Source organism: Pezoporus wallicus, unplaced genomic scaffold (genome assembly GCF_028554395.1).
Source record: "Pezoporus wallicus isolate ANWC-B61680 ecotype Strahan unplaced genomic scaffold, APGP_CSIRO_Pwel_v1 contig_8837, whole genome shotgun sequence".
Taxonomy (NCBI): Eukaryota; Metazoa; Chordata; class Aves; order Psittaciformes; family Psittacidae; genus Pezoporus; species Pezoporus wallicus.
In genome coordinates, this window is record NW_026636730.1 from 22,729 (window position 1) to 49,289 (window position 26,561).

The 26,561-nt window shown below is 53.9% G+C and overlaps 2 protein-coding genes across 3 annotated transcripts; both read right to left on the bottom strand.

Annotated features, from left to right (window-relative positions):
• UBOX5 (U-box domain containing 5) lies at positions 1-21,475 on the bottom strand. Its single transcript, XM_057401240.1, has 5 exons — positions 21,441-21,475; positions 8,657-8,753; positions 6,156-7,338; positions 2,845-3,006; positions 1-356 (listed from the first exon to the last, which is right to left on the bottom strand). Exons 2-5 carry the CDS (start codon positions 8,708-8,710, stop codon positions 145-147), a joined length of 1,611 nt encoding a protein of 536 aa, XP_057257223.1. The 5' UTR covers positions 8,711-8,753; positions 21,441-21,475; the 3' UTR covers positions 1-144.
• On the bottom strand, positions 12,755-21,475 carry FASTKD5 (FAST kinase domains 5). 2 transcript variants are annotated; one of them, XM_057401234.1, is made up of 2 exons: positions 21,441-21,475; positions 12,755-15,346 (listed from the first exon to the last, which is right to left on the bottom strand). In XM_057401234.1, exon 2 carries the CDS (start codon positions 15,306-15,308, stop codon positions 12,909-12,911), a length of 2,400 nt encoding a protein of 799 aa, XP_057257217.1. In that variant the 5' UTR covers positions 15,309-15,346; positions 21,441-21,475; the 3' UTR covers positions 12,755-12,908. The 2 variants fall into 2 exon arrangements, with proteins under 2 accessions (XP_057257217.1, XP_057257219.1); XM_057401236.1 differs by lacking the exon at positions 21,441-21,475 and adding an exon at positions 17,381-17,659.
• Positions 21,476-26,561: the final 5,086 nt, after the last annotated feature.

Genomic DNA, 26,561 nt, shown 5'->3' on the forward strand with positions numbered 1-26,561 from the left:
CCCCCCCAAACTACTCTGTAAGCACAAGAAGACCAAGCTCCTCTTGGTGAGCTCTTCCAAAGGCCTTCATCCTCCTATGGATCAACAGACACAGGGAGCAGCTCCTTGTTCTCATCCTCCTGGAAGGCTCTGGCAGCCGAGGGCTCAGAAGTGAACCCTCCTGACGTCGTGCGTGGCAGCCGGCCTCTTACAGCTCCCACAGAGTATGGAGGATGGAGACTTCTGCTTCTCGGCCAAGCACGGGCGACACATGAGGTGGCCACAGGGAAACTGGTAAACGGGCTCCGTTTTGAAGTAGGAGGAGAAGGTTTTGCCACAGGAAGAGCATCCTTGGGTCTGGCTGCTCCTGCCGTGCTCTGCAAAGGCGACAGGAGAAGGGGTCGGTCAGGGGGGTGACACGTCACAGCATCATTAGGGTTGGAAGGAGATCGTCCAGCTCAACCCCATGCCAAGGCAGAGCCACCCAGAGCAAGTTACATAGGAATGTGTCCATGGTGGGGTTTGAATGTCTCCAGAGAGGGAGACCCCACAACCCCCCTGGGCAGCCTGTTCAGTGCTCTGACACCCTCAATGTAAAGAAGTTCTTCCTCATGCTGAGATGAAGAAACTTGTGGTGGTTTAGTGTATGGCCATTGCTCCTTGTCCTGTCACTGGCATCACCCTCCTGGCACCCCCCCTTTAAGATACTGATCTGCATCAATGCGATCCCCTCTCAGTCTGCTCCAGACTAACCAGCCCCAGCTCCTGCAATCTCTCCTCCCAGGAGAGATGCTCCAAACCCCTGCTCATCCTTGTGGCCTCTGCCAGACCCTGCCCAGTTGCCCCTTGTCTTTCTTGCACTGGGGAGCACAGCACTGGATACAGCGCTCCGGATGTGGGCTCACCAGGGTCGAGTAAAGGGGGAGGAATCACCTCCCTCAGCCTGCTGCCACACTCCTCCTGCTGCACCCCAGGGATGCTCTTGTCTCTCCTGGCTCAAGGGCACACTGCAGCTCATGGTCAACTCATCATCCACCAACACTCCAGGTCCTTCTCAGCTCAAACACTCTTTAGCAGGTCAGCCCCAACCTGTGCTGGTGCTTGGGGGTTCTTCCTCCTCAGGTCCAGCACCCGACACTTGCCCTTGTTGAACCTCATGAGGCTTCTCTCTGCCCAGTTCTCCAGCCTATGGCAGCACCTGAGGTTGTAGCAGCCATTTCCCCCAGCAAACTTGCTGAGGGTACATTCTATCCCTTCGTCCAGGCCATTGATAAACAGGACCAAGTCCGTGCTGTGCCACCCCTTAGATGCCTAATCCCTCCAAGGACCCCATGTTCTGCAGCTGTACAGCACAGCTCATGGCTCAGGACCGTGGCCTGTTTTATCACTGCCATAAGGCAAGGGAACAGTCTCCTTCTGGGGCAGGTTGTGCTCAGAAGGGGCTGAATCACACCAGCACTTGCACCATCAGGCTCTTCATTGAGGACAGATGACTGCAAAGGGCTCTTCACTTCTCCCGAGGCTAAATCGGCGTCTTCCGCTTTTCCAGCGCTCCGATGAAAATCCCCTATTCCCGAGTGAAACCCTTTAGGGATCACTCTGCATTCCTGGCACGCACCATCTATCAAGGGCCACTCAGTCAGCCCTTAAACAGCAGCAATTTTAAAGGGGACAGGGAATAAAGCTTAACAGCTTCACGTCACTGTGAAACAGCAAAAGCCATTGAGAGAGAAAGCCAGCGCCAGCCTGTTCTCACGGGCATTTGGTCCCTCTGAACCCTCTCCTCTGGTGGATCCTTACACAGGAGAAGAAGAGGAACAAGGTTCAGTTAGGGCATCAGCCTGTGGAGGGATAGAGGGAGGCTCAACGCTTCCCTGTGCCCCAATGGAATTAGTTTGGGCATGAATGCATACACAGCTGGATCAGCACGTCTGGCTGATGGGATGGAACTGCGAGGACTCAACAGCCTGGCCCATCTATAGTCAAACCCAAGGGGATACTGGGCACACACTTGGCTGGTTGACCCATGATGTTGCTACCATGACCTGCTCCTGTTAAGGGTCAGCAGGCTGAGTGGTATTTGCTAGATTTACGCCTCTCCACCCGCACCTCCACACCAGGCTCCTTCCAATCCACATGGCAACTCCCCAGCTTACTGTGTGCAGCTAACAGGGGACACTGGGGTTGGACTAAGATGACCTCTGGAGGCCCCTTCAAACCCAAACTATTCCATGACTCTATGATTTAAGCCACTTAGCCCAAATCAGAGCTCTGGGAGCAGCCAAACCTCAACGTGGGGCAAGCTCTGTCTGAACTAACCTGGTGCAGGCTGGGCTTAGCACCATGCCTCAGTGCAATGCATCCAGGATTGCCCTCAGGCAGCACAGACAAGTGCCAAATCACAGCACCCCTGCAGCAGCCCGCCCTGACTGAGGGCATGGACACCAGACCTCACTTTCTGAGGGCCAACAAGGTCTAACCTGCCTCAATGGGAGAATAAACCATTAAATCTGCTGAGATGAAAAAGCAGGACCTAGGGATTGTAAAGTAAAGCTTGCTGGGAGGCAACATCATGTCTGAATACTGAATATATATACAGTAAATGCTCCATCCCTGGCAGTGTTCAAGGCCAGGCTGGACAGAGCCTTGGGCAACAGGGTTTAGGGTAAGGCATCCTTGCCCATGGCAGAGGGCTGGAACTGGATGATTTTAAGGTCCTTTCCAACCCAAACCATTCTATGGCTCTAGTCTGGTGTGTGAGGAAGCATCGGAAGATGCTGAGCAGCAGCACAACCCTTGCTGCTAACCCAGCCCCAGCTCTCCTCTCCGGCTCCCCAAGGTGACCCAGAGGCACTTGCTGCTTACCAAGGATGGTGCCCACACTCCAGGAACTGCTGCAGCCTCCTTCGCTCTGGGCCTGCTGCTGGCTCTTCATCAGCTTGGCTGTGAATGAGGGCATGGAGCTGAGCGCCGAGGTCAAGGCAGTGTCCAAACTGTCTGAGAGCTTTTGCTCGTGAGAGACCAGATCTGCAAAGAGAAGCACAAGCTCAAGAAGAGGATGGGGGGGGGGGGGAAATAATGAGGAACAGGAATGCTGCTTTGCCTCTGAACCTGTGGGACAGCACTCCTATGGGGCTGGGCTGAGAGAGCTGGAGAAGAGAAGGCTCCTGAAGGGGAGACCTTAGAGCAGCTCCAGTGCCTGAAGGGGCTGCAGGAAAGCTGGAGAGGGGCTTGGGACAAGGGATGTAGGGACAGGCCAAGGGGAATGGCTTGAACCTGCCAGAGGGGAGACTGAGATGAGCTCTGAGGCAGAAGCTCTTCCCTGGGAGGGTGCTGAGGTGCTGGCACAGGGTGCCCAGAGAAGCTGTGGCTGCCCCATCCCTGGCAGTGTTCAAGGCCAGGTTGGACACAGGGGCTTGGAGCAAGCTGCTCTAGTGGAAGGGGTCCCTGCCTGTGGCAAGGGTTGGAGCTGGATGAGTTTAAGGTCCCTTTCAACCAAAACCAGGCTGGGATTCTATGCTTTCAGGAGCCCTGACACTTGCTTTCTGAAGAGGTCTCTTCTCCCTGCTGAGGTGCCAGGATGGGGATGTAGTGCTTCTCCTTTGCGTCCTAAGGATGAAAAGTCCTACAGATCTCTGTCAGCCATCCATGCCGTGCCCCAGTGCCAACAAACCTTCAGGTGCCAGCTTCTATCTGCAGGTCTGAAAACGGGCAAAACCCCAAATCATCCCAAAACCAGCTCCTGAGCCCTCGGCCTTCCCCACTGAGCGACCCAGCCCAGCGCTCCCAGCCTTGCTTCATGCAGCTAACTGGGAACATTGAAGACACTACTAACAGCTGGGGGGACTGATGTTATCCTGTCTCAGTTCTGAGTCAAGGGATGAAGCCAAAGGTGCAGGGTCGGACCCTTCCCTGCAGTGGTTGTGCTGTGCCCCACCGAAGGCGTTCATTCAAGCTGTGCATTAAGATGCTGTCTGCATCGCTAATCCCGTTACATCCATCTCCCCAAGGAAGAGCCTTGAATTAGTGCTGCACATGTGCCACAGCAATCAAGGCTGATGAAACACTGGAGCATGCTCTGAGCAATGTGCTTTTGTTTACGGATGGGCACGGCTCCCTCGGGAGCTCCAGGACCCCACAGGGCATTCCCTGCTCCTATGGGGCTGGGGCACATCCCCAGCGGGAGCTGTTACACATCTCTGCGGGGAAAATAACTGATGGGTCCTCCTAAAGCATGGAACGAGAGTGAGGGATCAGAGTGGAAACGTGCAGTCTGGCTTCTTCCTATTCATTCTGGGGCCACAAACATCAGTTATTTTCAACCAGGTCTTTAAAGACTTTTGTTTAAAATCAAACAGAGTTTCTTCCTATAAACATTTTGGGGAGCAAGGTGAAGGAGGGGACAGGTTCCAGCAGGAATGAGGCCACCTTTTGACATGTTAGAGACCTCCAGATTGGAGAGCACAAGAAAACTTGCCTTACCTGCCTTGAGTGACAGCCCTTAGGTGACAGAAACCTCACAGATACTTGCTCCCTCCAAGCTCCTCTAAATACAAGATTGCTAAAGACATCTCCTTCCTATCTTAATTCCCATTTAAGTTTACCTTGTTCCTACAGTGTGACCATTAACCTAAAGCTGTAACTCAGTTTAAGACACCAGAGAGAAGGTTTAAGGGTTGCTGTGTGCAGTAGTTACATGGATATTAACAGCTGCACTGCCAGCAACTCCAATAGATTCCAGGAATCCCTGTGCCAACAAGGGAGAAAGCAAACATGGCAAAATAGATGTGGGTCTGGGGAGAAAGATCTAGTGTGGAGTAAGAGGAGCAGCAGCTCCCTGGGAGCCACTCCTCATCATGGGATGAAGGTTCTGGTCATTAGGGAATAGAGCACAAAAAGCCAATAGATTTTGGGATGAGAGGTGGGAATCTCCTTGGTATTTACCCCACAGATCACCCTGGCTTTCTTGGTTCCTCCTCAGCAGTCCTGCACTTGAATGCTGCTGGACCTACAAGGAGCATCCTACACTCCCAGTGCTCCGTGGATCCATAGGTCTGTCTGTGCTGCCGTAACGCTGCCTTGCCTGCCTGGTCTGAGGCTGTGGCATGGCTGGGGATGAGTGGAAACACTCAGCTTTCCAGGGAATTTATCTGGGAGATGCAGGTCTGCACTGGTTTTCTGCCTCTGGGAGCTTATGCCCAGGGATGCTGTTACTGCACTGCGGAGAAAAACAAGGATAAAAGGAAAGCAGGACCCATTTCCTTCCCCTGGAGACACAAGTCTGGTCTAACGTCTCTAATGGTTTTCTGCTTTAACTGCAAGCCTCTCCCAACCTGGGCTGCCTCCTCCCTGCTCTGAAGGAGCAATTCCCTTGCTGCTGTTAGTTCCAAGCCCCTGCACTGCTGCACTATGGACAGGGCAGACTGGAGGCAGCACAGCCACACGCTCCCCAGCCTCAGCCTCTGCCCCAGCAGGAGCAGCCCTGTGAGAAGGGAAGGAGCCAGCACGGCCCTGGGGACACAACCTGTGCAGGGACACTGCAGGGTATCAGCTGCACCAAGAGTATGGCCAGGGAAATCCATGAGCAGGATTGGTGCCTCATTCCTGCCTTCCTCCCCATCTCAGTCCTCAGGAGAAGACCCACACCAGTCAGGACCCTCCCTGTGACATCACTGCTGCACCACCAGATGTTTCTGTTGGGGATACCTTCTTGCTGATGCTAGAACACATTAATGGGTAAGGTAATAAATCACCCATCATAAAGAGACTTTAAGCCAGCACACTGTGAGAAAAACGTTGTCTCCACATAGACAGTGGCTTGAAAGCAAGGAGGAGGAAGGAGGAAACACAAACTAAAAGGGGAACAAGGTGACCTGAGCAAACACGAGGGCTGGGAAGGAGACTGCACAGGTAACACAACAAGAACAAGGAGCCTAGAGGTGAGAAAAGGTGAAAGAGAATGGGAGCAAACAGCATCCAGCATGGCAGGTTGTGCTGAGGAGAGGTGAATGAGATGATGACCTGACTCCCATGGCATCTATCAGCAGCAAAACACAACGGCCTTAAAGCTTTGTAGAGGTGGGATGGGACTGTAGTGGAGCCTCTTGACTTGAAAACCTGGCGCCAGGCTCTCAAGGCATTCAAGGAACACAAGGGGACTTGGGGAGCCCCGGTACCTGTGGAACAGTCCATGTGGATCAAATGTGAGTCACTGTCAGGTTTCATTTTTTTAGCACTGTTCTCTGAGGTAGACGTGACAAGTAAGTTTGTAGAGGAAAAATAAGGTGGCTGCACAGAGCTCGGATCCATGCAGTCCATTTTCCTCTTCAGAGAAGACATTGTTACGGAAGAAGGGACGAGCATTTCCGAGGCATGAGCCCTCCCCAGCAGGTTGGTGCCAGGAATGCTGTGCTGCAAGAGGAAATGGTCTATCCTAGCCTTGAGGGTAGGGTGAGGTAGGGGCTGTGAGTGCTGGCTGAAGGCCACCCCAGTGAAAGGATCACTGGGGACCCTGCCCCAGGATGCTTCGCTCCGGTTGCACTTCTCCAAGGTGGTCTGGTCGATCACCTTCCCTGAGGGCAGGAGCATGGGCAAGGTCATGATCTCCAGGGTGATGGGGTCCAGGAATTCCTCAGGGATGTCTTGGACCACATCCACCAGCTTGCGGAGGGTCTGCTGCTCGCTGTCGTTGGCACTGAAGGGCACGCAGTCGCTCTCCATTGGCGTCCAGAGCTCTGGCTTGACGTGACCAACCTCCTGGGTGAAGAACTGGGAGGCCACCTGAAAGACACCCTCGATCACCTCCTGCGGGCAGGATTTGGCAGGCTGGCCCCACACCTCCAGCCTCTTAATGCAAGGCAGGCCGCCCCCAGCCACATGGGTGATGCAGATCCTCAAGTGGGACACATTGCTCAGCGAGGAGGGCCCTTTGTTCCAGAGGTCTTGAGAGGCAGAGCCGGGGTAGGACAAGACATTTTCCACCTGATGGAAGGGAGGCCTTGGCTTGAAGCCTCTATGGCCAAATGTCACTTTGCTTTGATTTTTTAAGACAGCTTTGCCCACCAGTGTGAAAGTGTCTTTGTCTGACAGGGGCTGACTGGCCAGACCTGAGAACTGACCCTCAGGGCTCTGCCAAGAGGTTTTATTGCATGAGGTAGAGGTGTAAACTTCGAGCCCAGAGAAGGTTTGGTATCCCCCGGATGAGACGTCGATATTGATCCTGCAGATCTCAATGTTGAAGGGGAAAGAGATGGTGACGTGGACCGGAGGTTTGATGAAGTATTCACTGCGGAAGCCCCGGTTTCTCCTGGCCAGGTCTTCTGAGATGAGATTCTCCACTTCGTAACCATCAGCAGAAATCTGTGTTGCAGGAGAAAAACGCATTTAATTCGGAGCCAGAAACTCAAAACCCATTCACAGGCACTGATGGAGAGCCTCAGGAAGACATCAACTGGGAACCATGGTTTCACGTGCAGGGAGACCACACAGGAGATCCCTGCCGCTGAGGCCCAGCAGACCCATTCCCACCCTCCTCCAGCCATATGGTCCCATCCACTCTCCTCTACACCCTCTGCCACCTGGGCAGTCATTTGCAGAGCTGATTTAACAGCTAAAAGGGTGCAAAAGTGTGGTTAGTGTGTGGTTTTGGATGGGTCAGTGAACTACATCAAGAGGGAGAGTTTGGCTGGGAGCAGAGCGTGTGTGTGTGGTGAGATGGGAGTCTCCTGTCCTTCAACACTGGTGAAACATTATGTCAGCTTATCCATGTGGAAAGAGACCTCTGGAGAAAATAGGTGGCAGGCTCCTAAAATCATGGAATCCCAGCATGGTTTGGGTTGGAAGGGAGCTTAAAGCGCATCCAGTTCCAATCCCTGCCATGGGCAGGGACACTTTCCACTAGAGCAGGTTGGTCAAAGCCCCATCCAACCTCAGAAACCTCTGGAGGTCAGAGAGCTGGCTGCCTTCTCCAGCTCTGGGATCGATCCTACCTGTCCTTATAGACCTCAGAGCAGCCTTCCAGTGCCTAAAGGGGCTGCAGGAAAGCTGGAGAGGGGACTGGGACAAGGGCCTGGAGGGACAGGACAAGGGGAATGGCTTGAACCTGCCAGAGGGGAGACTGAGATGAGCTCTTAGGCAGAAGCTCTTCCCTGTGAGGGTGCTGAGGCGCTGGCACAGGGTGCCCAGAGAAGCTGTGGCTGCCCCATCCCTGGCAGTGTTCAAGGCCAGGTTGGACACAGGGGCTTGGAACCACTTTGTTGAGGATGACAGGAGACTGCTGAGCTTGGAAGAGAAAGCTCTGAGCAAACCCACCCAAATCACAGCCCTCCCACATCGCTGCAAAACGATTTTAAGTGACAAAGATGCTCCTGGCTTTGCAGACTAAAACGCCTGCTCTTTACCTGCAGCTGCTCTCAATACTTCTGCTGGCAGTGGACATCCACAGCCTCCCATGTTAAAATCCCCCTCTGGACCTCCCAAAACGAGGGGAGTTTGCTGTGAGCTGCTTTTGCTTTGTTCTCCCAGGAAACCCTGGCATGGGCAGCCAAAAATCAGTCTTCCAGAAACACCAATTATAACAGATGAGCAGCAAACAGATCCCCTGAGCCCCAACCAGTCCAACACACCGCTTATACCCGATCCCTCCAGCTGCCTAAACCGCCTCACATCGCTACTTTACCTTGTTGCAGTGAATCCTTGGCTTGAACTGTGGGAGACAGACGTTTATTACCATCTTGGCAGCTGGAGAGAGCTCAGTTTGTGAGCATCAGATTCAGCTTGTAAAAAACAGAAACGAAAGAAAAAGCAAGTGAACATCAGTGAAAGGATCTTGTTTTGGAGCCTGGGTGAATGACAAGCTTGGTAGATCACAGAATCATAGACTAGTTAGGGTTGGAAAGGACCCTAAGATCATCCAGTTCCAACCCCCCTGCCATGGGCAGGGACACCTCACACTAAACCATGGCACCCAAGGCTCTGTCCAACCTGGCCTTGAACACTGCCAGGGATGGAGCATTCACAGCCTCCCTGGGCAACCCATTCCAGTGCCTCACCACCCTAACAGGAAAGAATTTCCTGCCTTATATCCAATCTAAACTTCCCCTGTTTCAGTTTTAACCCGTTACCCCTTGTCCTGTCACTACAGTCCCTAATGAAGAGTCCCTCCCCACCATCCCTATAGGCCCCCTTCAGATACTGGAAGGCTGCTGTGAGGTTTCCATGCAACCTTCTCTTCGCCTAAAATGCAGCTCAGATCTGAGTCCAGGAGGTGAAGCCAATATAAACCCGAATGACTGTGGTTGAGATAGGATGGAAGGAAAAAGCTGTGTCAGTTTGTGAACCCTGGAGAAACATCAGAGAGAAAATGGCTGTTTTAACTAAAATCATCTTACCTATATATGGACCAGCAATTAGATGTGAAAGCTTATCAAGGACGCAGCAGGTCGGGTAGATGAAGCATCAGAGTGTGGCTGCCCCATCCCTGGCAGTGTTCAAGGCCAGGCTGGACACAGGGGCTTGGAGCAAGCTGCTCTAGTGGAAGGGGTTCCTGCCCGTGGCAGGGGTTGGAGCTGGGGGAGCTTTAAGGTCCCTTCCACCCCAAACCAGGCTGGGATTCTATGATTCTATCACATGAGGCTGTCAAAGGAATCACTGTGAGCTCTTGGCAGCCTCAGCTGGAACTGGAGGACATGGGCTGCGATCCAACCAGGGCATTCATCACCGGCATCCATTCCCACTGGGCCTTGAACTCCCTGCTTCATCCCTGTGCCTGGCTCTCCCTGTGTGCCACATCTACCTGTGCCTTCACTCTGAGGCAGGACTCTGCCTGTGCTCTTGGACAACACCCAGCACAAGCAGCTGGGATGGGGCCTCTTGGGATGAGGGTAAAACCAGTCAGCACTAACACACTGCTGCAACGAGAAATGGTTCTTAAGGGCTTCAGGAGCCTTACAGAGAAGCTAAGATTAAACCCAAATATTACTAATTGGTATTTAATAGCTCCAAGGGAGCATCTAATAGCTCGGAGGGAGATGATCTATATTCTGAACACCGACCTAGCTGATTCTTCTAACAGTGTTCATTAAAGAAACTCAAGTGAATGCACCTTCTCCTCCATTGAAAAGAATGTGACTCGCATCAGTTATATCACATCCCTCCTAAGAATGAAATTATCCATAAGAGTTTTAACCTTACAGTAACCTTAGTTTGAATATCCCATTGCCAAACCAGGAACCTGCTGCTTCCTTCCAGCACAAGCAGCCCTTTAATAGGTTTCAGCTGGAGCTGTGAGTTCAGCCAAAATGAAATCAGCCCTTTTGGGGGCACGGTGGTCCATTGGAATACAGTGACAGGAGCTCACTTTGCCTGCCTGCAAAAGCACAGGGTTGCAGCCTGGTTCTGAATGAGAAATGTGGGATCTGAGGTACAAATCCCACAGGAAGCCAGGCCTGCAGAGAGCACAGCCTGAAGGTTACAATGCCACTGCTTCACTGAAGCAGGTATGAACCTAAAAAGAGCTGCAGCAAGACAGACAAGACCCCTTCTAGCCCAGTATTTGGTCTGAGCCACCAGGAGCAATGCCTGCTCCTCAGCAGGGAACACAGGAACAGGACAAGCACAAACCAATGCTCCTCTGATAGCACTTCCTTGGCTTTCTGAGCCTGAGAGGCTTCCAGTGAGGAGCTGTTCAAAGAGGCTTTTAAGCTGGTCTCACTTTTGGCATGCCCATCCTGTGAGAGGAAGGTTGCTGGTTTAACTGCAGGCTGGGTGACAGAACTACTCTTTTTGGTTCCTTCTGAACCTGTTGCCTGGTAAATAAGCTTGGCTTTCAGTACTACTATTATGACAAACCCAACTCTTCGTTCCCTTCCTTGCAATGATGCAGGATTTGCCTTCTGTTCTAGTCTCAACTCCCATCTCCTTCCTGACGTGAAGTCTTCTCCATTCCAACCTGACCAGCCCAGTGCATTCGCCTTCAGCAAGTTTCGGTGGCGAGACCCTGCCTTTACCTTTGCATCCCACAAACTCCTTGCTTTAAGAACTCACTCCTCACGAGCCTTTGTCTATTGAGATCCTGCCTGTATCAGATGCCAGCTTCTCCTGTGGACCTTGTGGTCGTGGAACCTCCTCTTCCATAGCGCTGCCTCATGACAGACAAACCACAGATGGGTGCAAGGCACCCCTTAGGACACTTGTATCTCCTCCAAGCCTAAGCTGTTCCTGAGGTCTCATCCTTTTCTACTGTGTTTTGTGGCAATTGGCTCTGGTTAATTAAAACCATCTTATTCTCTCACTAAATGTGCCGTCTTTCAATTCAGTGTGTATGTATGTATATATAGAGGTATCTTTTATAGGATTTTCTCCTGTTTGTGACCCAGACACGCTTAACTCAAGCTGATTTTCCAGCTTCAACATCTCAGTAAGAAAAGACATCATGCTGCACGTCCAAGCCACTGCCCCCCCCTCCTTCTGACAAGCTCTGCCTTACAACCCAAGTTGGTCAGCCAGTTACTTTTCCCCATGGCTGTGTTTTGCTTTACTCTTCCTATGAAGCCATAACTCAGAAGACAGTGGGGATGGAGGGGCAGATGAAATGAGAAACTGGAAAGAAATAAGGACTAAGAATCCGAGTGAAGAGGGAAAATGAGAGCTGGCTGGACACATTGCGATAGGACAGTAAAGGGGCTGGCTGAGGATCAAGAATGAGCAGGGACAGGCAAAGGAATGGGTCAGAGGAGAAGCCAGGCTCAGATGGGGACAGCAAGCCCAGGACCCCATGACTAAAGCCACTGCTTGTCAAAGCAAACAACTCAAGGACCATGAAGGGCTCAGATTCTGAAGTGCCATCAGGATGTCACACAAGTGCCCATCTCCCTTGAGCCTGTGCCTGCCCTATGGTGAACAGGGATCTTTCCACTGAGGCAGTGTGATCATACAATCCCAGACTGGTTTAGGTTGGAAGGGGCCTTAAAGTCCATCCAGTTCCAACCCCCTGCCACTTACTGACACCTCTCTTCCCCGTCCTCCACCTCTATACATCTTGAAACATCACACTACAAACCAGCCAGAACGGTCTGCCTGCCTTTGCAGCAGGAATGGGAGTTTCACATGCAGCTCCATGTGAAATCATCCCTCCAGCTCTGGTCAGATGCAGAGCCTGCCCTGTGCACCTCAGGAAACGTCCCTCCTCTCGGAGAGAACCATCACCTGGAAGCAAGAGCTCAATCCTCAGACCAGTGTGCAGAGATCAGACACCTGAGCAAGAAAACCACAGCGAGCCATGGGAAGGGGGGTGAAACCAGCAGGCTCCAGAGCAGATGCTCCACACAGCCACAGTTCGCACTTTGGTTTCTCACTGTCACCTCGAGGTGGCTCTGTCAGCCCCATTTGGCAGCAGGCATTATCAATAGGGACAACCAGATGCAAATCCTCCCGGCCAGACACTGCTGAGAGCTTCAGCTGAGCCTGAAATGAACGTCTCAGGGTCCCAGCTTCCATCCCACCGCCCGCCTTTCACACACAAGGAGCAGCTCAGACTGCATGCCCACCAACCGCAGCTCCACGGTGATGGAAACAGCACGGAAACACTGCTGCTGGCACCCGGGCCAGCTTCATGACTAAAAATCATCAACTACCACTGTTCTGCTTTCAGGGAGGCACCAAACCCATCCACTTCCATTCAGGGCGGGGAACAAAGAGTCATCACAGAGAAAAACACACAGGCCAGGAGTTTTTATTTGGCACAGGAGCACTCTGAGGATCTGAGTACAAAAGGGGAGCCACAGGGCTCAGCAGAGCAGAGCTGCCTAACACAGCAAGAGCTGAGCACACAGAGCACCTGCCAGACACTTATCCAACACCCCGACACCATTCCAACCAGTAACCGCAGAGCAAGATGCACTGGGGAGGCTGGGGGCAAGCTCCCCGCCAGCCTAAGCAGCCCTGCTCAGCAGTGCTGGGTTGAACACTTTGTATTGGAGGTAGCTCAGTTTCTCCAGCCGCGTGCGTTTGAGCAGGGGAAACCATTCCCAGAAGGGCAGCTCAACCACCACGTACCCCAGCTGCTGCAGCTGCCGTCGCTTCAGGCTGTGCAGCCCCAAGAGGCGCTTGGAGGAGTAGCAGTAGTGGTTTCTGTTGGACACCTGAATAGCCAGCTTCACCCCTTGAGGATGCCTGTTCAGCCTAAGGGATGGGGGGGCTTCAAGGCAGGCATCTGCAAGAGATCCACCTGAAAGCATAGCTTGATCCCTCTCTGAGCCCGGTGTCCATCCTCGCTCCTGCCTGGCAGTCTCAGCTTCATTACCCACTTCCATGAGAGCCTGGTTGTGAGATCTCCCTTTTATAAGCTGAGACATTAAGTCATCCGTTAAACTAACTCCAATGTCCTTTAGTTTCTTAACTCCAACAGGGTCTTCTAAGTTGAAAGGGATGGGACGTCCATCCACGGCCAAATGGACCTCCAGATCGCTGGATCTCGTGTGAGGCAGGATCATGTGGCTCTTCACATACTCGCGGCCACCCAACATGCTCTCGAGAAGAGCTGTGGCTTCCACAATCTCAGGCCTGACGTAGATTTCTTGCTCTGCAAAAGTCAAAACCATCTCGGTGATCTCTTGGGAAAGCTGAGGTGGAAGGCGGCTGCCTTGGTAGCTCGGGCACTCGATTTCAACACTCTTACCAAGGGTGAAGAGGTCCTTCTGGAGCTCGTATTTACTACTTCTCGTTCTCTGGATAAACTCATCCCTCAAAGCATAGTCTATCAGCTCCTCTGGGAAGCGTCTGACAAATGCCAGGCCAAGCAAACCTGTAAGGAGATGCTCAGGAAACTTGGCGAACTCGTGGAGTTTTCTATGCATCTGCTCTATGAGGCTGGAGTAAAACTCCTCCTCGTTCGGAGGTTCATAGTCCAGGCACCCGAAGGACCACAAGAACTTGGCAGCATCTTTGCTTCGGCAGTAAGCCACCTTAGATGGCAACGCCACGGCCACAGCAGCCATAATGCCTTCGTCAAAGTAGTGTAGGGATGAGCAGGTAAGACTGATGTGCATGATGCCCTGGATGTTTATTGTAGGAATCCGAGCAGGAACAACCTTCCCAAGTTCCTTCAAGAGGGGCAAGTGGTCCATGCGAGTGTAGCGGAGCAGCTTCAGCACGTTCACCAAAGCATAAGTGCTCATGTCTTCCATCTGCAGCGAGACTCTGTCTGCAATTCTTCTCATGACATGGTCAGAGATACCACTGAGGGACTTAAAGAGCCCCAAGCAGACAGCACCCACCTCCTCCAAGGTGAAGGAATCCAAGTGCTTCAGAATCATGCTCTCCACCTTCTGCATCAAGTCCGCGGGTGACCTCCGGCCTTCGCCTATGATATAAAGGAGCTGGACAAAGTGGGGCAAAGTGAGGTCTTTCCAGTGCATGCTGGCATAGCTGAACAGAATGCTGAGGTAGGAAGGCACGCTCCGCTCCAGGCAGCGCCAGCAGTCAGCCACCAGCAGCACCTGGTCCAGGTTCATGTCCCACACCCGCCGGCAGAACTCATTCTCGCATGCATTCAGCAGAGGATGGGTTGCTGGGACAAGCAGACGGACACAAGCCTTCAGAACATGGATGAGATCTGAAGTGCTGAACAAGCCCATGCTTTCGACAGCACAGTGACACAGTTTGTTAAACCTGGGGTCGGACACCAACGCTGAGTGTTGTTCCACTGGCAAACGACTCAGCTTGACAAAGTGATCTGTGATAGCTCCCGGGCTCTGGCTGCCCTTGGAGGTGGCCACACTGCGTAGAATGGAGCCACCTTCCTCTAAAGGAAGGGTCTCTACTGGCTCAGACTTGTCATAGCTGAGGGATCTGTATTCAGGCCTCCCCTTCTGAAACACACGGGGGTCCTCCTTGGAGTCGTGCAGCTCTGACTTCTCCTTTTGTGCTTCCTCCTTGGCTTGTGCTGCAGAGAGGCCTGCTGAGATGGTCTGCTCGAGGAGGGGTTTGGACCTGGGCTTTCTGATGGGTGGCCAAGCTTGAGAAGAGGTGGAACCAACCTGTGTGGTGCCAAGGCTGGCGAAAGCATCACCACTGCTCCCAGCAGCATGCTGCTGGGAGGCAGCTCTGCTTCGGGCATAGGCAGATGGATTATACAGCACTCTGTAGTCCAGTGGATTCAGCAACTGGATTGTGGCTGTGGATTCGCTTCTGGTGGTGGCTGCTTCTGGGGTCTCTTCCTTTTCCTCCTCACTTTTGCTGCTCCCACTCTTGGCCTTGCACTTGGCTGTAGCTGAGAATGTGGTCACCCTGCTGAGCCTTGGAAATCTTCGGCATATTAGCACTGTAGCCATGGATCACAACTTACTGGGCTCAGAATTGCTTCCAGGTACTGAAAAAAGGGCAGACGAAGAATGAGTGGCTTCCACCTACCATGAAGCACTTTTAATCTTAGCCTTTATGCTACCAAAAAGGGAGGTGATGCCAGTGTTTCCCTGAGCCATGGCAGATGTTGCCCTGCAAAGCTGTAAGGTAGCTGCTCTCAACCATCACGTCATGCAAAGGCAGGTCAAGACAAGCACCCAAGTGACCTGATATACCCAACGATGGGGTACACGGCAGCTGCTGCTCAGCAGCTACAAGTAACCTGGCACAGACTATGGGAGATGAGACAAAAATCACTTCTTTCTCATTCTTAAGTGACCCAAACTGCTTTTCTTTCATTCTAAACAATGAAAATGCATTTGTGCAGCAGACCTGAAGCTTCAGGTGATTGATGAGAAGTTCCCCATGACCCAGCTTCAGAGTGTGCTTGAGCCCAGAACCCCCCCGTGTGCTGGGCTGCATCCCCAGAGCGTGAGCAGCAGCTCAGGGAGGGGATCCTGCCCCTCTGCTGCGCTCTGGGGAGATCCCCCCTGCAGTCCTGATCCAGCTCTGGGGCAGCAGCACAAGAGGGATGTGGAGCTGCTGGAGCGAGGCCAGAGGAGGCCATGGAGATGCTGCGAGGGCTGGAGCAGCTCTGCTCTGGAGCCAGGCTGAGAGAGCTGGGCTGGGGCAGCCTGGACAAGAGAAGGCTCCTGAAGGGGAGACCTGAGAGCAGCTCCAGTGCCTAAAGGGGCTGCAGGAAAGCTGGAGAGGGGCTTGGGACAAGGGCCTGGAGGGCCAGGCCAAGGGGAATGGCTTTAAAGCTGAAAGAGGGTAGACTGAGATGAGCTCTTAGGCAGAAGCTCTTCCCCAGGAGGGTGCTGAGGCGCTGGCCCAGGGTGCCCAGAGAAGCTGTGGCTGCCCCATCCCTGGCAGTGTTCAAGGCCAGGTTGGACACAGGGGCTTGGAGCAAGCTGCTCTAGTGGAAGGGGTCCCTGCCCATGGCAGGGGATTTCAACTGGATGAGCTTTGAGGTCCCTTCACCCCAAACCATTCTATGGTTCTATGAGATGTTACATCCTGAGCTGAGAACCAGAGAGAACAGAGCTTTACATTCGGATTTGGGAGCATTTCCCCTAGTTTTAGAGTATAAAGGCTTAAAACGTGCCAGGTGCCTTCCTAACTCCTGCCTAAATCAGCTACAGCAGAGGGTGAGGATGAGAAACGTGTCAGGAGGGAAGCTGTGTGCTGCCAGCCTGCTGGAGCTGCCAAATGAGCCTGTTTATGATGATTCAGATGCTGATGAAAACAGAAGCACCAGGTCAGTGCTCTGTTCAGAGCCCACCCCATGTGGCCAACCCCAAAGATGCATCTACCCCAGGCGTTCGCCACTGCTTCAAAACCACTCGTGCTTTAAGTACCACAGGGAGCTGAGCAATGGGGAAAACCAAAGCCTGGCAGAGAGGCTGCAATACACATTAGCTTCTGTGCTCCCCACATGGGGGAATTAAATGCTTCCTGGGCATCCCTCTGAGCTCTGCTGATGCACGCAGCTTTCCATGAGGGCTGGATCAGGATGCCAAATCAGGGCAGGGAAACTCAGTTTTGCAGCTGCAGAATGGATGCCTCGGGGGGAAGAAGATTGGGGGTGAACACTGTGGCTTTGGGGTATGAGTAGCAGAGGGCTGTGATGGGATCCCACGTGCTCTGGCTGAATATAAACTGGGTGGTTTTGAGTACAAGAATCTCCCCATCTCCTGTGATCCATTATATGGTCTATTTCTGCATCACAACAGCAAAACATCAGCTGCTTTCAAGGAAGAGTGATGGGGAAGGGAGGGAGGACGGGGAGAGTGGAAGTGATGGCCTTTGCTCCCCTCTTGGTGCCAGATGTGGGGCGCTGCCTGCTGTGGGGATGGTTCCATGGCTGTATCACACACCCTGAACAATGCCACAGCAGCAAAAGCATTAACTATCATAAGGCAGGCAGACATCTCCTATCCATCCAGGCACAAGCTGCCTGCTGCTCTCTGCAGGCTGTTTTCTCACCAGGCAGCTTTACCTCTGCCTTTTGGTGCCCAGCTCCTGTCTGAGGACAGCATCTCAGCACCCAGCTGGCATGGGAGCACTCCCCATCTGCTCCAGTGCAAAGTCAAGTGGCTCAAATCCCTCTGGGATCCCCTGTGTCGACTCACACTGTGGCAGATGAAGAGATCTCGCATCCTCTGCTCCATGAACAGAGCTTGGGGCAGCAAAAAGCAGCTGGGAGGCGATGGGGGGAAGCTGCTGGAGCTGTAATCCTCTCAGGAGAGGTGAAACAAGCAACCTGGGTGGAGAATAGGAGGTTAGGGGTCGGGGGGGAAGAGGGAAGATGAAATGAAGACTTCTGGAGACAGCCACTGACTGCCCTGTGAGCAGAGGAAACAACCTGGACAGTACAACCAGAGCCAAGCGTTGCGATGCTGTGGCACAGCCCAAGCCTTGCAAAGCCAGCAGCAGCAGCAAGCAGGAGCTGGATTTCAAAGCTCTGGCTGTGCTGTCCAGCCTGACCTAGCCACGAGTGAGAGATGTGCCTTTGCTCGACTGGAGACAGGCAGCATGCAGGGGCCAAAGCTCAGACCTGGGGGAACGAAACCCCATCCCCTCCAACATCATCTCCCAGCACCTCCCAGAGGTCCTGGAGGACACTGAGGGGCTGCTTCAAGCTGCAATAATGATCTTGGACAAGAGGAGGTTTATCTGCCCCAGGCTTTCCAAAACACTTTCCTCTCTGACTCTGTTTTCCGTGTCTCCTACCTATTTTTCCATTAGAGACAAGCAAGCACTATTCAGACAGGCCATTTAGTGAAACCAATACCTATTTGCTGCTGAAGGTGATCCTGCCTATGAAATCCAGCATTCTGCTGTCACCAGAAACACTCCCCTTGGTGACAACAGACCCACTGCAAAGCCCCGGTGTTCACCCACCAAAGGTGAATGTCATGTGCTGCTAATACCATCCATGCTGTTCTGTATTAAGCTGTGACACATTTGGGAAGGTATTCCCAAAGTAAAGGAAGAGAATTATTCCTCTCTTTCCTTACTCCTAATCCAGCAAAATAAAGGAACAGGGGAGTGAGGCTGGCACGGGTCAAGATACGTCAAAAGCACCTTTGAAAGAAACAGGTCCAAGTGGCCTTTTGCCCATGACTTTCACCCACCCCCAGCCTCAATCTTTGTGCTCTTTGAAGTTTCGACAGCATCCCTCTTCCAACTCAACCTACGCCTCTCCTCAACTCCCCTTTCTTCCTGTTATCCTGAGTAATCAGCCTGCCTCCCTCCTCCTTCCTTCTTGCTCAACCACAGCCAAACTCCTTCCCACCTCTGGGCAAGTCTCTGCAGAGATTTTGCATCCAGTGACGCCCCAAAAAGGCACTCGGAGGTTTGGAGCTGGGCCCTGCAGCCGCGGATCCACTTTGTGGAGGTCCTCTGGGACGGAAACATCTTTGTGTCAGCGTCTGGGTCACATTTACAGACCAGCTCTAGGCCAGGAACACGAGTGCAGGGCTCAGTGTTAGCTGGATGTGAGGAGTGGTCCAGAGAAGCTGTGGCTGCCCCATCCCTGGCAGTGTTCAAGGCCAGGTTGGACACAGGGACTTGGAGCAAGCTGCTCCAGTGGAAGGGGTCCCAGCCCGTGGCAGGGGTTGGAGCTGGAGGAGCTTTAAGGTCCCTTCCAACCCAAACCAGTCTGGGATTCTGTGACAACATTCCTGGAAGGATGCTGCCCACCAGAGTATGAGCTCCCTGAAAGGGGATACAGCTGCACCCTGCCTTCGGGTCCCTCTGTGCTTTAGGTCCCCCTGAAACCCTCAGCCCCCCCGAAACCCACACAAGACCCACACGAGGAGCGCACCCAGCCCTGCTTCCCCCTGCCCAGCACCACTGGTGCCACCCGAGCACCGGCCCCTCCTGCTGACACTGAGAAGCTCCGGATGCCGGCAGTCAGGGCCACGTTGGGAGCAAACCAGCTCATTTCGGCCACGAGCCTGCAGTTAACACCCACCCCAGGCTGCAGAGGAGAACAGGAGAGAAGGAGCTTCCCCCCCCCCCCCCCCCCCCCCCCAATCAGATTCCAATGTCAGAGTGAACAAACGTCACCCTTTGTGTGCTGGTGCTGCTTTATCCCCGCTTTCAGCCCCTCCTGCGCCTGGGAGCCTCCGGGAACAGGGGAGGCCCGGCCAGCACCGGGGCGATGCAGCGGCTCCTCACACCCACGGCCATTCCGACACACGGCATGGGTAGCACGAGCACGCAACAGGCACGCATAAACACACACGTGTAACGCGCACGTACATGACACGCTTCCAACGCGCACTCGTTGCACGCTCTTCGCACGCACATGTGTAGCACACGTGTAACACACATGTAACATGCGCAGCACAGGTGTAACACGCGCATGAGACCCGCACACGTCGCACACACGTGTAATGCGCACGTACATGACACGCTTCCAACACGCACTCGTTGCACGCACACATGTAACACGCACACGTGTAACATAAGCGTAGCACACATGTAACATACGTGTAACACACGTGTAACACAGGCGCGCGTGACCCACACAAATCGCACACACGTGTAATGCGCACGTACATGACACGCTTACAACACGCACTCGTTGCACGCACACATGGAACACACGTGCAACACACGCGCACGTGACCCTCACACGTCACACACACGTGTAACACGCACGTACATGACACACTTACAACACGCACTCGTTGCACGCACACGCTTCACACGCACACGTGTAACACACGTGTAACACAGGTATAACGCGCACGTGACACGCGCACTTACGACAAGCTTACAGCACGCACTTGCTGCATGCACACATGTAACACGCACACATGTAACACACGTGTAACACACACGCACGTGACCTGCACATGTGTAACACACATGCAACGTGCACGTACATGACATGCTTACAACACGCACTCGTTGCACGCCCACATGTAACATGCACACATGTAACACACGTGTAACACACACACACGTGACCCACACACATCGCACACACGTGCAACGCGCACGTACATGACATGGTTACAATACACACTCGTTGCATGCACACGCTTCACACGCACACATGTAACACACGTGTGACATGCGCACGTGACACGTGCAAGTACATGACACGCTTACAACACGCACTCGCTGCACGCACACACTTTGCACGCACAGATGTAACACACCTGTAACACATGCACGTGACATGTGCACGTACGACACGCTTACAACACGCACTCATTGCATGCACACATGTAACGCACACATGTAACACACATGTAACACATGCACACGTGACCCGCACACGTCGCACACACGTGTAATGCGCACGTACATGACACGCTTATAAAACGCACTCGTTGCACGCCCACATGTAACATGCCCACCTGTAACACACGTGTAACACACGTGCACGTACATGACACGCTTACAACACGCACACGCTTCGCACACACACGTGTAACATACGTGTAGCACACGTGTAACACACGTGTAACATACGCGTAACACACGTGTAACATACGCGTAGCACACGTGTAACATACGCGTAGCACACGTGTAACACAGGCGCACGTGACCCGCACATGTCGCACACACGTGTAACGTGCACGTACATGACACGCTTACAACACGCACTCGTTGCACGCCCACATGTAACACGCACACGTGTAACACACGTGTAACACACGCGCACGTGACCAGCACACACATGTAACGCGCACGTACATGACACGCTTACAACACGCACTCGCTGCACGCACACGTGTAACATACGTGTAACACACGCGTAACACAGGCGCACGTGACCCGCACACGTCGCACACACGTGTACCGCGCACGGAGCGCTGCAGGCCCTGTTGCGGCGGGGCCCGGGCAGGGCCGGGGGGGGGGGGGGGGGGGGGGGGGGGGGGGGGGGGGGGGGGGGGGGGGGGGGTCCGCCCTTGCACCGTTCCCCTCTCCCCGTGAGGGGGCAGCGGAGGGGACAGGGACGGGAACAGGAAGGGAAATGAAGGGGAAAGGGACGGGACGGGACGGGTCGGGGCAGCGGCCGCACCGCTCGCACTCACCGGGGCCCGGCTCCGGCCCTCCGCCCGGCCGCCCGCCAGCACATGAACCCCACATGAGACCCCCATGAGCCCCTCAGGAGCCCCACATGAACCCCACAGGAGCCCCACATGAACCCCACATGAGCCCCCCATAAGCCCCACATGAACCCCACATGAGCCCCCCATGAGCCCATCAGGAGCCCCACATGAACCCCACAGGAGTCCCCCATGAACCCCACATGAGCCCCCCATGAACCCCCCATGAGTCTCCCATGAGCCCCCCATGAGCCGCACATGAGCCCCCCATGAACCCCACATGAGCTCCCTATGAGCCCCCCATGAGCCCCCCATGAACCCACATGAGCCCCCATGAGCCCCCCATGAGCCCCCAATCAGTCCCCCATGAACCCCACATGAGCCCCCCATGAACCCCCCATGAGCCCCCCCATGAGCCCCACATAAGCCCCCCATGAAACCCACATGAGCCCCACATAAGTCCTCCATGAACCCCACATGAGCCCCCCATGAGCCCCTCATGAGCCCCCCCATGAGTCCCCCATGAACCCCACATGAGCCCTACATAAGCCCCCCATGAAACCCACATGAGCCCCCCATGAGCCCTCCCATGAGCCCCCCCATGAGCCCCCCATGACCCCCCCATGAGCCAATCCCTGTCCCCCATGGGGTGCTGCGGCTGCCGGCCCTCAATAGGGGTGGCAGGGTCTGGCCTTTGGGCGGGTGCCCTGTGCTGGGGTGGGTTGGGGTTGGAACGGAGTGCGGTGGGGGTGTGGGGTGATGCCCTTCCTTGCAGCCCCAGAATGGGTCTGTTTCCTGGTGTGAAATACACGATTCATGCACAGGAGATGAGATACGTGTTTATTGCGAGAAAAGGGGGGCTAGGTGACATCCCATAATGCCACTCCCCACCGATTCCATGGGTACCATTCGGTTCCGGTTGGTAACTCCCCAGAGCACCGCCGGCGCTTAGTGATGGGTCAGTTCATGTACATCAGGGCTCCCTCACCGTGGTGTGCAGGGAGGGGTGTTGCAATCTGAGCGGGGGTCTTGTGTCTTATGGGTGTGATTTGTAGTATTGTAATGAGGGTCATCTAAAGAGGACCCCGGCCCTGTTGGGTTGACAAAGTAACCTCTTAGAATCCCAGCCTGGTTTGGGTTGGAAGGGACCTTAAAGCTCACCCAGTCCCAACCTGTGCCATGGGCAGGGACCCCTTCCACTAGAGCAGCTTGCTCCAAGCCCCTGTGTCCAACCTGGCCTTGAACACTGCCAGGGATGGGGCAGCCACAGCTTCTCTGGGCACCCTGTGCCAGCACCTCAGCACCCTCCCAGGGAAGAGCTTCTGCCTAAGAGCTCATCTCAGTCTCCCCTCTGGCAGGTTCAAGCCATTCCCCTTGGCCTGTCCCTACATCCCTTGTCCCAAGCCCCTCTCCAGGTTTCCCATAGCCCCTTACATACTGAAAGGCCACAATAGGGTCTCAATATCTTGACAATGTTGATGTGTTTTCAGGATCTCTGAGTCTTCCAGGATAGTTTTAGAGGACCACTGAATTGAGATGGGAAGTGCAGCCCCTGCTCAGGCTGAGCCAGAGCCCATTGACCATGACCGTGACCATACAGCTTTTGAGTATCTCTTCTTTCTTCCTTCCCTTTTTATCCCCTGGTGACTGGGGACACCCCATCCTCAGGAGACCAAATGGAGTTGGAGGGGAGCTGCTCTGGTTGTAGTGAACTGCAGGAAAAGCCTTGTGCTGCTGACAGCACCTTGGACCTTAAACTGGGTCTGAGAGGAATCACTGAACCCCAGACATGCTCGCTTTGCCCTGGGAGGCATCAGCTTTGTTGTGAGGGGATGGGAGACCTCTCAGGGAAAGCTGGTGCTGGGAAAAGCGCTGGGTTTATTGGTTTTTAGTAAAGGTAACGTTAATCTGAGTGTGCTTCAATGTGACACTGCCAAAGCAGCTGGGGTGGGATTGGTTTGAGTCAAAGCCCGTAACCTGGCAGGAGTTTTGGGTCCAAAACCACCTCCCTGGCAGCATCCTCCTCCCCATCCCAGCCCCTGGGGGATCCAACAGGGATCTGATGCGTTTCAACTGCTTGTGTTTCCCACCCCTTCATGCTGGGAATCAGCCCTGTTCTCCAACCCGGCGCTGGGATGCCCGTCAGTGAACATCCCACACCTCGCTGCCCCGTTCCCTGCAGCCTGGATGGCAGCTCCCTCAATCCCTCTCCCTTCCCAGCCTCGCAGCCTGGCAGAGGGTTTGGGTGGCAGCCTCTGAATCCCAAAGCCAGGGAAGCCCAGAGAGATGCTGCAGTGGGAGATGGGGCTGCCCCAAGCACAAGAGGGAAGGGGAATTGGCTTGTGTGGGGTTCCCACCACTGCAGCTGGGTCCAGGGCTGTGCCTGGCATCACCACTTGGGTCTTGGCATTCCCAGCGTGTCCTTACCTGGATGTCCCTCAGGTCTGAGCATGGCTTGGGAGCCAGGGGTGGTAGGTCTGGAAGCAAGTCAGTTACCTTCATACGGAGGAGGCCACGAGGATGCTCAGGGGCTGGAGCATCTCCTGGATGGAGACAGGCTGAGAACATTGGGGCTGCTCAGCCTGCAGAAGAGAAGGCTGCGTGGAGACCTTGGAGAAGCTTCCAGTGTCTGAATGGGCCTAAAAGGATGCTGGGGAGGGACTCTTCATCAGGGACTGCAGTGATAGGACAAGGGGTGATGGGTTCAAACTGAAACAGGGCAAGTCCAGGTTGGATATAAGGAAGGAATTCTTCCCTATGAGGGTGCTGAGGTGCTGTCACAGGGTGCCCAGAGAAGCTGTGGCTGCCCCATCCCTGGCAGTGTTCAAGGCCAGGTTGGACACAGGGGCTTGGAGCAAGCTGCTCCACTGGAAGGGGTCCCTGCCCGTGGCAGGGGTTGGAGCTGGAGGAGCTTTAAGCTCCCTTCCAACCCAAACCACTCTGGGATTCAATGTTGGGAAGTCTTGGACGTTGGCTGTGGGACCGATGGAAAGCCTGTGTCTTTCTCAGTCAGCCCTGGGTCACCCCCAGCAGCTCCAGACTCACCCACGGTGATCTGAGCTATGGGCTGAGGTGAGATCTCAAACACAGACACCTTGTCCAGCCTTGTGGCCACCACCATGGCCTCATGGTGCTTGTTCTTAAAGTGCTTGAAGAGCCCGAGCAGCCCTTTTACCATGGGAGAAAGCAGGACCGGGCAACATCCCATCCATCCCAGATCACCTCCAGCTCTCCCCTCCTCTTCGCCTTCTGGAGCAGGAGCTTTGATGAAGCTGTGACCTGGAGGGTGCTGCTATGTCCCAGGTGAGCTTTTCCCTGCAGTCCCCCAGCCTGGCTGCCCATCCTTCCCGAAATCCCTGTGGATCTCATCCCTTCTCCCACCCACAACACAATCAGAGCAGCCACAGGGAGCTTTTTAAAATGGGGCCTTTCTCCAGTTTATTTTGCCCAGTAAAAATCCTTCACAGTCAGGTGGAGAGAGGAGAGATACGTATACATATAGATCTGCATATATATATATATATATACACATACCTCTGTACAGATAGATATTCACCGTAGAAAATCGCAAAGGCAGTAGCTCTTCACACCTTGAGAACCCAATGGAAACATACAACAGACCAGCAGTAGATGGGGAGATGGAAGGGGGTGTTTTTCACGAGAATTCCCAAAAACAGATACACTTTTGCTGTACAAAAAATACCCCGGAACGCTGCGTTTTGATCCCTTTTCTGTATCGACCTCTTGCCGTTAAACGCCAGAGGCGAAGTCAAGACAAACGGTGTTTGGAAGTGAGCGGTGGATAGGAAAGACACCCAACTTTATGAATCTCTTTTAAATATTTCATTTCTTTTTTTAAAGTATATCTATATATATATTTATATATTTTTATTGTTTTTATCTTCATTTCTTTCTGCAAAGTCTCATTAAACGCAGTTCGGAGACCCAGCAACAGTCAACGCGGAGACGAAACAGTAACAGAGTCGAGATCAGAACACTTCTGGTTTGGAATTCACAGTCAAGAGCAGAAAGAGAGACCAAAGGCGTCAAGAAACGAACAAGAGGAAAGAAAGCACAAGGCTGGGCTTGAATTTACACTCGGGAAGGTCCAAAACAGTCGGACCAAGGGTCTGATGCCGAAGGTCCTACACACAGACGCAGCCTGCAGCTCACCCGGTGGTGGAGCAGCAATGGAGAGCTCTGCCTGCTCCTCCGTGGGGCTTTTATTGCTGGTGAAATCAGACAGCAGGCTTGCTCGGGGTGGGGAGGACCCCGGCTGGCCCAACCTGATGTCCTCCCATCAGGGAGCTGGGTGTTGGGGATGGACACCTACTGACCTGCTGGAGAACGGACGCACAAGAGGGGCGACTGAGCGACGTGCATCGGTTTAGGAGGAGGAAACCCTCACTAGCGTACTGCCCGGGGCAAGGCAAAGACCAAGAGGGTTTCCTCTCGGCTCACAGCGATTACCAGGTCCGAGGGAGTGCAAACGAAGACACCTTGGAGGAGCTCCAGCCCTCGGGCTGGGCTCTGCGGGGACGCCGCTGTGTGGAAAGGGACTGCATAGACACATTGGTCGGTTGTGCAGCATTTCATTGCACCGGTGCTGCTGCAACGCTTCTGGCACCGGTGCTGGAGCTCTGCCTGCGTGTGTGTTGCTCCCTTCAGCCTCCAGAAGGGAACCCAAGTGTCATCCATGGGGAAAAAGGGGATCTTCTCATCCGAGAGGGCTCTTAGGAATGGCAGAGCCAATGCCATGCTCTCCCACTGGCATCTGGTTGTCACCAAATATGATTCCTTGAGCTCAGACACGCCAGCGGCTCCCATATGGATGAGCTAATAGAGAAGATCCAGTGACAGTAATGGGATGGGTACCAGAAGGGGGTGGACCTCCTGCGGACCCAGACCGGTAGCCTGCTGGATATGGGCAGCTTTGGGCTCCCCAGATCAATGGGGACCACCAAGCTCAAGCCATTGGTGGTTATTTGGAGCCAGATTGGACTTTGAATCCCTTTCGCAAGGAGAGCCCAGGGCTAGAGCTATGAAGGTATTCAAGGGAACATTGGTTTGCCTGCAGGTATCAGAGTTGGGAATAGTCCCTTTAGA

What these genes read in the sequence shown, in the direction of transcription:
- UBOX5 (XM_057401240.1), bottom strand. Translation starts at nt 8,710, where the DNA reads ATGGTAATAAACGTCTGTCTCCCACAGTTCAAGCCAAGGATTCACTGC. An exon ending in CAAGGATTCACTGCAACAAG is followed by an intron (nt 7,339 to 8,656) that starts GTAAAGTAGCGA and finishes CCTGCAACACAG; the next exon opens with ATTTCTGCTGATGGTTACGA. An exon ending in CCACATGGACTGTTCCACAG is followed by an intron (nt 3,007 to 6,155) that starts GTACCGGGGCTC and finishes TTCTCTTTGCAG; the next exon opens with ATCTGGTCTCTCACGAGCAA.
- FASTKD5 (XM_057401234.1), bottom strand. Translation starts at nt 15,308, where the DNA reads ATGGCTACAGTGCTAATATGCCGAAGATTTCCAAGGCTCAGCAGGGTG.